This window comes from Chionomys nivalis, chromosome 1 (assembly GCF_950005125.1).
Source record: "Chionomys nivalis chromosome 1, mChiNiv1.1, whole genome shotgun sequence".
NCBI lineage: Eukaryota > Metazoa > Chordata > Mammalia > Rodentia > Cricetidae > Chionomys > Chionomys nivalis.
Window position 1 is genome coordinate 104,187,460 of NC_080086.1, and position 9,966 is coordinate 104,197,425.

General features: G+C 44.3%; 1 protein-coding gene across 10 annotated transcripts in view; it reads left to right on the top strand.

The window, feature by feature from the left end:
* The window catches only part of Kidins220 (kinase D interacting substrate 220), a 95,480-nt gene extending 87,198 nt beyond the window's left edge, over positions 1–8,282 (top strand). For 6 of the 10 annotated variants that reach the window (XM_057779518.1, XM_057779536.1, XM_057779552.1 and 3 more), the window contains one exon: positions 1,554–4,572. In XM_057779518.1, coding sequence (XP_057635501.1) covers positions 1,554–2,813 — 1,260 coding nt within the window. In that variant the 3' untranslated portion in view covers positions 2,814–4,572. Of the gene's footprint in view, positions 1–1,553; positions 4,573–6,389; positions 6,451–7,843 lie in introns of those variants that run through there. The other 4 variants (XM_057779576.1, XM_057779568.1, XM_057779594.1 and 1 more) reach the window with 4 other exon arrangements.
* The last annotated feature ends 1,684 nt before the right edge of the window (positions 8,283–9,966 follow it).

The window sequence follows — 9,966 nt, forward strand, 5'->3', positions numbered from 1 at the left end:
AGCCGAGTTTACACTTGGTCCCTTGGTGTCTCTGTTCCCACAGAAGCCCTTCCTTTCTTTCCCAGCCTCTGAGAAGGCCCTCCTCCTTGCTGCTCAGCACTGTCTCCCCACCAGCACAGCAGCTCTCACAGTTCCCTCTGCTCTTAGGAACAGTCAGGACCCGGGGCTGGAGGGACAGCTCAGCAGGGAAGATGCTTGCCTCATCCTGATGACCTCTGAGTGTGACTGCTGAGACCCACATGGTAGAAGAAGGAACCAGCTCCCCATAGCTGTCCTCTCACCTCCATGCACATCCCCAGACCCATGTACACACATGGCACACACATACAGACACACAGACACACATAGAGGCACACACAGGCACATACACACACACACACACAGAGTAAAATAATAAGTACTATCAGGACCTAGAAAACTTTTGCATATATAAGTTACTACAAATAGTTAAATAGAAACTGAAAATGTTTCTAAATATTTTAAGTAATTATAGGTTAACATAAATAACATTTTTACAAAAAAATTACTTTTTTTTCAAACAAAAAACATTCATTGAGAATGGGAATGTTTTGCACCTACCTTTAATGCCTGGCTTCCTAGAAGACAGCTGGGTCCCCAGGTGCTGCCACCTCACATGTCCGTCGGCAGCACACACGTGGCTCTGGAACTCCACCTGGCACTCCTGTGTGAATGAGGAGAAAAGGCACAGACATCATCGTGTCTTGCAGAATGCAGTTTAGGAGCCATGGGTCCGCTGCGCTGCCAGGGGCACGTGCAACACTTGAGAACAGTCGTTAGTGGGTGGAGGGAGTCGGGCGGCTTCCTGGGGCTGCCCCCTCCGAGGAAAGATGGTTTGCCCTACACCTTGTTCTAGCCTTTCCTGTGGCCCATTCTTAAACTCCTCCGTGGTTCTTTTTCCTAATCTGTACTTTTAATTGCTCATCTATTAGCTTTCCTTGGCTCTAATACAGCTGGAACCTTCCCACTCAGTCTTAGGAACTCCTTCAAAGTAGCCCGTTCTGCCTCCCTGCCCAACTGACCACAGCTGCTGCTGCGCATCACAGACCTTTGTTGTAACCTCTTCTGTCTCATTTTAGGAACATTTTCTTCCTCTGAACTAGATGTGACAGGAACTTCCTAGCGTATATCTGAGACGAGTTCTTTTATCAGACCTTGAAGACTTGAGTGTTTTGGTTTTGAGATTTGTCTTTATTTCTTTTTTGTCTCTTCTAAGAGGAATTCTTTCCCAATGAAAATGTTTTTGCTTTAAATAAAAACTTGAAATTACTTAGGGCAGTTGCTCAAATGACATACAACCTGGAATTGTTCTTTTAAATATAAACAGTAAATTAATGTTGCTAAAATTGATGTTAATAACAGAATTATTCATAAATTCATAGCTTTTGGTAAACTGTTAGGTCGACTTTTTTAAGACCTTGGTATTTTGATAACTTTAAAATTCTTAGTGTACATATGTATTTCCTAAACTGATGTTTGTTATGTCTTTTCCCCTTCTTATTTGAATTCTTAAATTTTTTTTTCTGTCTTCACAGTCACAAACTCGCAGAACCCCAAGTCTCTCGAGTCTCAATTCCCAGGACTCCAGTATTGAAATTTCAAAGCTTACTGATAAGGTGCAGGCCGAATATAGAGATGCCTATAGAGAGTACATTGCCCAGATGGCCCAGTTAGAAGGGGGCACAGGGTCGTCAACAATAAGTGGCAGATCTTCTCCACACAGCACATACTATATAGGTCAGAGTTCTTCAGGGGGCTCCATTCATTCTAGTCTAGAGCAAGAAAGGGGGAAGGAGAGTGAGCTAAAGCAGGATGATGGGAGGAAGTCATTCTTGATGAAGAGGGGGGATGTGATAGATTACTCCTCCTCAGGGGTGTCCACTAATGATGCCTCGCCCCTGGACCCGATTACTGAAGAGGATGAAAAATCTGACCAGTCAGGTAGTAAGCTTCTCCCAGGCAAGAAATCCTCAGAAAGGCCCAGTCTCTTCCAGACAGACTTGAAGCTTAAGGGAGGTGGCCTGCGCTACCAGAAGCTGCCCAGTGATGAGGATGAATCAGGTACCGAAGAGTCAGATAATACCCCACTGCTTAAAGATGGTAAGGAGAAAAAGGCTGAAGGCAAAGCAGAGAGAACATCCAAGTCTCCAGAACACAGTGCTGAGCCAATCAGAACATTCATTAAAGCAAAAGAGTATTTGTCAGACGCTCTCCTTGACAAGAAAGACTCCTCAGATTCGGGGGTGAGGTCGAACGAGAGCTCTCCTAACCACTCCCTTCACAGTGAAGCGGCAGACGGCTCCCAGCTGGAAAAGGCAAATCTCATAGAGCTCGAAGACGACGGCCACAGCGGGAAGCGTGGGATGCCACACAGTCTGAGTGGCCTGCAAGATCCAATTATAGCTCGGATGTCCATTTGCTCGGAAGACAAGAAAAGCCCTTCTGAGTGTAGCCTGATTGCTAGCAGCCCTGAAGAAAGCTGGCCCGCGTGCCAAAAGGCCTACAATCTGAACCGAACACCCAGTACTGTTACTCTCAACAACAACACCGCGCCAGCCAACAGAGCCAACCAGAACTTTGATGAGACAGAGGGCATCAGGGAAACTCCTCAGGTCATTTTGAGGCCTGGGCCCAGCCCCAACCCAACTGCTGTTCAGAATGAAAATCTGAAGAGCATGACGCACAAACGAAGCCAGCGTTCCAGTTACACCAGGCTCTCGAAAGATGCATCTGAGCTACATGCAGCCGCCTCGGATAGCACGGGCTTCGGAGAAGAGAGAGAAAGCATTCTCTAAGCAAAAGAGAAGTGAAGGACAAGACTGTCATTAACTTTGAATGGATCCATTACCATTACTCATCATGTTTATCATCACAGATAACAGAGGTGGTCAGGCATGTGGTGAAGCACACATCCTCTGTACAGCAGAGGGAAGCCTGAAATACCATGGCCACCAGTCATCTCCATTGTCGCCTGCATCATGGCAGTTTGCAGTCTCACCACCATCATGCCCTTCCCTGGCACACAACCGCACAGATCAATGAGAAGCAGGCTGAATATAAAAATAGGTCAGACGTGCATTTAAAGCCGACAGGCTTAAATCACAAGGAAGAAAACCTAGAGATCTCCTTTATAAAATATTCATGAAACTTTTGAGGGAAGATATAGTGTTAGATGGAGCAGAAACCAATTTAATCTTGGTACAGATTTATAGGTTTTAGAGTAGAGACCAGAGACTAAAAGTGAATGCCTAGCAAATGGATAGCCAGTGTACTATGTAAGACTCATTGCTTTTTAAAGAGGTCCTAGAATTTAAGTAGAAAATATATACTGAAGAAGGCGATAAGAGCTGATAAGAAAGTGAGTCAGCAGAACCCAAAGCACTGTGCCTGGGCCATGATGAGTCCTTAGCAGAGGAGGTGGGGGAGGGCAATGTATTCTGGGATGCTCTCTCCAGACCTAGCCCAGGCTTCCAACACCTGTGCCCTCAAAACCATCCTGGGCTATTCTGCAATTCCTGAATTATGCATCTAACCTAACCCAGTTTAGCCCATGGCTAAGAAAAAATACTGTGTATATATATATATATATATATATATATATATATATACACACACAAAAAAAATTAGTGGTCTGGTGATTAAACCTGGGACTTCACAGATGCTAGGTAAAGAATGGCTGAGCTACATCCCCAGGCCTAAGCAGGAGCCCTTTCCGGGAGAGTCAGGAAGACAAGGGTGTAAATTGTTATGGAATTAAAAGAGTTAGTGATATGCTACTAGACAAAGCAGTGAGCAAATATTGAATTTGGTAAAAGTGAGGCACTGCCTTCTGTGCTGCAGCAGTTTGTGTCACATATCTATTCCTAAGTCAGCATTGTAATTACGGGGGAAATTATAAAAACTGCAGTGTACTTTAAAGAAGAGCTTAGACACCATAACAGAGCAAGAACAAAGAGACAGAACCAGTGTAGCCATAATGCTACACTTGCCATTATTCTTAGCAAATAAGCTAGAATGAGCACATACATACATTTTAAGTGTCACGTAGGCTAGGAGTGTGCCTGTCATCACCATGCATCAAAACTGTGTGTCACTTGATCAGAGCTCATTATAGAGAGTCGGTTCTAGCAGTATGTCCTGGGCCACAGGTAGGATGTAGATGGTGAGGTCGCAGGCTTAGTGTTCGTGGAGATGTCTATCACTGACCGGACCTGTGTTGTTTACTTGACACTGTGCTGGTAGCTGCTCCATGTTTCAGTGCCTGGCTGTTTGAGTGTAATTGAGCATTGTCATGAAGTGCATATGTTGCATGATCTCTAACAGGTATTTTAAGCATTAAAAACAGCACGATGTTGCCGACATGTGTTTTACTACTTCTAATGTTTATTAGTTTGCAGTATCATGTAACTGGTACTTGAGAAGCAGTTTGGTTTCTCTCCAGGTGAGTGGTCACAGCTCACAGTCATGGGAGTCCTTTATTCACACTGTCTGTGAAGTCATTACTGGAGTGCCAAGTGCACACGTAGACTAGGAACAATAAAGAGTTGCATGCCATTCTGACTCATGGAGTTTTATTCACTATAGCAATGACAATTCACATTCTGATTAAAAATTAAAACATGGTCTGTGTGTCTGTTTTGTCCTATGCCTGGAGTTTGTGGACTTACATACAGGTCATGAAGTTGGCAGAATGTTCCAGACAGCCCTTACTGTCTTTCTGAGAGAGGTTGGCTCTGAAGCCCCAGTGCCTAACTAGTGCTTTCTTGAAGCTTCAGCATCTGCAAGCACATGGCACCTTAGCACTAGGCAGTCCATCTCTATAGCTAGAGGCGGACAATCCAGATTCCTGCAGAACAGCAGTTTGTTGCATGAACTTTCTAGACCAACATCCTTTCTCCTACGGGTACAGAAATTGACAGGCCAGATGGGTTCCTGAGTCACCATTATCCCTCTGAGTCTGCATGTCAGTGTGTGTCTGTGTCTTTTTATATCGCATAGCTCAGTCTGATTCACACACAGTCAAAACTCTGCATTAAACTGAATGAAGTAATAGAAAAAAGAGCCTTGGACCCTGTCCGTCTCTTAGATTGTCACCCAGTCTTAGGCTCTGTGAGCCCCCTTAGCTCCACCTTCAGCCATAGAAGGTGGGCTGATGTAGCATCCTATCACTCACCGTGGCCTTTGGGGGGTTTACTTCTGAGAATATCTTTAGCCCTAGTTGTCCTGGAACCTGTTTTGTAGACCAGGCTGGCCTCGAACTCAGAGGTCCACCTGTCTCTGCCTCCTGAGTGCTGGGATTAAAGGCGTGCGCTACCATGCCTGGCACCACTGGTATTTTTCAATTTGAGTCAGCTTTTGTGGTGCTGGATGATTAAGGATCAGGAGTCCTGCACTATCAACTTTAAGCTTTGCTGGCATGGTGACTCTTGTCTATAATCACAGTGCTCAGGAGATGGAAATAGGAGAGTCAGGTGTTCAAGGCCAGCCTCAGCTACATGGAGATTTTTGAGACCAGCTTGGGCTATGTGAGGCCTGATCTCAGAAAACTAACAACAGAACCAGAAGTATTTTCAGTAATAAGAGAACTTGTTTTCCTGTGTTATTTTATATGGTTTTAAATATAGTCAGAATAATTTTAGTTGCCTAACCAAGTAATTTTAGAGTTGTATTTGCTTAAATCCTCATCCTGAGAATTCAAACTCATTCGCATGCTCTAGTGCTATAATAGAAATAATTTATGATTATTTTTTCTTACTAATAGTAACTTTTGAATGAAATCACATTTGTTTACTTTGGTTTGGCTAAAGTACTAAATTTAAGAAGTTTTAAGACCACATAATTTTTTGTTACACCAGGAATTCTCAGCCTCTTTAGAAATATTCCTGAATTTAAAAATAAAAAAAAGCATGAATTCCTGGTGAACTCCTGAGTAGATTGCTGTACTTACCAGGAAAAGAGAGCATAGGGCCTCTTTAATTAATGGGTGAATGACATTGAAGGATTAGGGAGGAAGGAGGGTGCAATCAAGTGAGCATTTTTGGCAAATTTGTGCTTCGGGCCCCAGCCTGCTTTATCCCCCATCTTCTTTCCTGGGCTCAGCAGACACAGCAGAAAAGAAAAGGGAATGGGGACACCCTCCTGCCTGGGGCAGGTAAGCCACCCAAAATGAGTACCCTTTCTCACTTAAGCTGAAGCATAGGCTGGAGTTACACATAGACTTGAAACTAGAAACTTGTAGATAGCAGTGAGCCGGCTGTGGGCGGCGTTTCATTGACTCATCGCTTGGCAAAGGTTGAGAATCCCTGGTTGAGACTAATTAAGTAGAAAGAGGCTTTGAAGTCTTACGTAATATTAAACCCTTTCCTGCCTAGGAAGAAAATGCTGCCCCTGTACTAGATAGACAGCGGTTCAGAAGATCCAGTTTAAACTGAGGTATGTAACAAACTAGTTTTCAAAGTAAGAAGCATCGGGAACAGTTGCCAGGAGCTAACCCCCGCCACCCACATGGTTGAAGATTTTTTAAATGAATAATAAGCAAACCTTGCTGTGAGACCATGTCACCTAGACTGACCAGCTACACTCATGAAGCCTCACCAACATGACTGCCTCAGCATGAGCTGAACAAGGACAGGAGATATGCCAAAGTGGATCTGGGGTGTGGGAGAGACCACAAAGAACCCAGGCAGCTAAGGGGTGCTGACAGCGGGGGAAATAGTCTTCATCAGGGAAGAGCACACCAATTGTTCATGCCAAACGGACAGCAAGTACAGGAACATACAGACTACGCAGGTTATATTTGTGTGTGTAGGAATATATGTTTATATACATTATGTAATAGCTAATGAGAAGTAGAGACCATGAATTTGAAAGAGCAAGAGGGGGTATGTGGAGGGAGGAAAAGGAAGGAGGAAATTATATAATTGTGATTGCAATAAATTAAAAAAAAAATTGTAGCAAGCCATAGCCCTGGCCTGCAGGTCCTCTGGCTGTTGGCCCAGGCAGGTGGAAATCCGAGCTGAAAGCTTCCTGAGAGGGGCCTCTGGCTGGAGGACGGATGGGCACTGTTCAGGCCTCCCAGCAGAGCGAAACATCTGGAAATTAATGAGTTTCTAATAGAGACGCTGACCAAGAAGGAAGGGCGGCTATTGATGTTTCTTGACCCTGGATAGGATTCTACCCTGATATTCCCACCAGAATCCCAGGGGTTCCCCTGTGAACATTGGGGACCACTGTCACCAGCGCTGGCAAGAGTTGACATTTGAAGTATGATATCTACTGGTGCATGTTGCTTTTGTGACTCCTTTAAGTTGAAGCGTCACTAATGAAGGGCCCTCCGTGTTCCCAGAAATGTGAGTGACAACTCCTGGAAGGTCTGGAATCTGACCTGAAGTGAAGACCAGCATTAGTGAGAAAACAAAACACACAACACACACACAGATACACACAACATACACAGATACACACACATGTACCCCACAAAACATGAAATGTTTAACACAGTGTTACTGTTTCAAAACAACATATTCTGGATCTGCTGGTGGGTGTGGCCTGTGGTCACTGACAGGCAGACCACTCCCAGACATACTCCGCAGCTGAAGATGCCCCTTGTAGGAGCCATTTATTGCGATCTGGCAAAGCATGGACTGGCATAGCAAAATTAATTACTAAACTATCAAGACATGAATGAACAAAATCATACTCTCATAACAAAATGTGTGTCCTTATTCAAATTAAGAAGCTATCCGAGGTCACTAAGGTCTTTATTATTCATGATCATTTTCTAATTTTATTGTATTTACACATATTTACCTCCTTCTTTTTCAAGGCAACAGGGGCTTAGAACCTTAGTATTCTGCCCATAGACCAAGCAGCGCTTCTTTCTCATTCTCCTGACAGCTCGGTTAATTTCCCCAGCCGACTTCCTCACCACGTATAAGGCGGTGAAGAAGACACGGCCACCGTTCTAGCCCTGCCATGCATTCGGCCAGAGAAGAAATGTGTCACCTTAACCAGATTTCTCTGTTCTCTGTAATTTTAGGATTTAAGTTAGTTTTTAATGAAGTATTAGCTTTATAAGATTTTAGGTAAAAGCCCAATGTATAGAAAAATATGTAAATAATCTCTCATGTCCTGTAGCACATTCTTGGTCAGGTAACTAATAAAACGTTAGATATTCTCAAAATTGTCATAGTTCAGACACTTGCAAGTTGTGCTTTCTTAGAACTTCTAGAAGGCATGCTGTTTTTACTAAATGTGAATTAAACTATTTTGAAAGAGATTATTTTCTTTTCGGGTTCTGTGTTTTCTCCATATCTGCCTATGTTCTTTTCGGTCTTTATTTTTTGTCTATGTTTTCTTGGAGGTTGCATTGTTTGCATCCTGTTTTACCACAAGACATCATTAGCACAGTAGCAGGAGAGCGAACTTCAACAAGGCCTTTTAGACAAACCTGATTTTGGATAACCCGGGGCAGCCGACAGAAATTTCTGTGAGTGAATAAGGCAGACCTAAACTAGGTTAGTGAAAGCGCAGGGTCTCCACAAGTCCCATACGATGCGCTAAGAATGCGCTGCCGCCCTGCACCCCACCACGGTCCCTCGTGGGCGGCCCCCCACTTTCACAGCTGCCCTGCCACCTGCCTGGCCTGGGTAAACGTCTCTGCTCATGATCCCAGAGACCTTTCAAGATGTAATACAGTGTTTGATTAAAAATTCCCAAGATGGATACCCACAGCCCACCATGGCAAACCACATCCTTTTAAAGTACGAGGCGATGTGTTCTGCACGTTTTAAAATCCTCGCGTGCACTCCAAGCCCTTGTTGCGGAGAGATGCCCATCTTATGCGTCAATATAATTCTAGAGTCAGGCGAAACTGGTAATTCTGTACTTCACCTTAGAATCCTGAACACTGTATTCAAGTGTAACTTAGCTGCAGTGAGCCCCAATTCAGGTTTATAACTATGGCGATACTGCTCACCATCAGGACCACCACAGCGCCCAGCTTCTTCCCTTCAGCAGGTTATTTTCAGTGATGACCCCTCACCCATTTGTCATCCCCTCTCACACCGTTCTGGTTGCTTGACCTGTTAGGAGCATGCTGTACTAGGATTCCATCCTGAATATTTTTCTATGGATGGGTGATTATGCATTGTTGATGCAGGCAAATCATTCTTAATAACAATTCCCAGTCTCGTTAACTGAATCATTTAAGGCTCAGTTTTTTTAGCTCTTTGAAGGTATGAGTTCCAGACTGTGTTTTGGTCATATCAACACACCCCATTCTTCTTGTATCTACTTCCCCTTCACTATCAACTCTATATTTTGTCCTTTTTCCCCCCTTCTTTTATACCTTAAAGACCAGTCTGTGCTGCCCCAAATAATCCTGGCTGCTGTGTGATCTGCTATTAGATTGTGGTTGGCTTACCAGGGACAACTCTCAGAGAAAACTGGCCCATTGTTTCTCAGTAGCTAACAATTGCTGGTTGCTCCACCACTAGGTGTGGGATTGTGTGCCCAGTCCCCTGCTCCACTCTGGAGTCTGGTCTGGCTCAGGCTGACAGGGGTTTTAAATAGACAATCATCAAAACCACCATGATAAACATCTGCCGTGTCCAGATGTTTATCAACTCTGCCTCTTACACTCTTTTCACCGCTCCAACCATGACCCATGAGCCTTGGAAAGAGGGTGCAGCGCGCGTGTGTGTGTGTGTGTGTGTGTGCGCGCGCGCGCGTGCGTGCATGTGTGATGTTTCCTTTAGGGCTGAGCATTCTGCAGTGTTTTATTCTCTGCACAGTAATCAGTTGTGGGTCTCTGTGCTAATCACCATGTACTGCAAATGAAAGTTGCCAGGGGTTGAGAGAGACATGGACTTATGGGTGTGATGAAAAGCCAGGAGTTGGTTTAAGACTGTCCACCTAGCAGCCTAATGGTAGCAGCTTCTCCCTTAG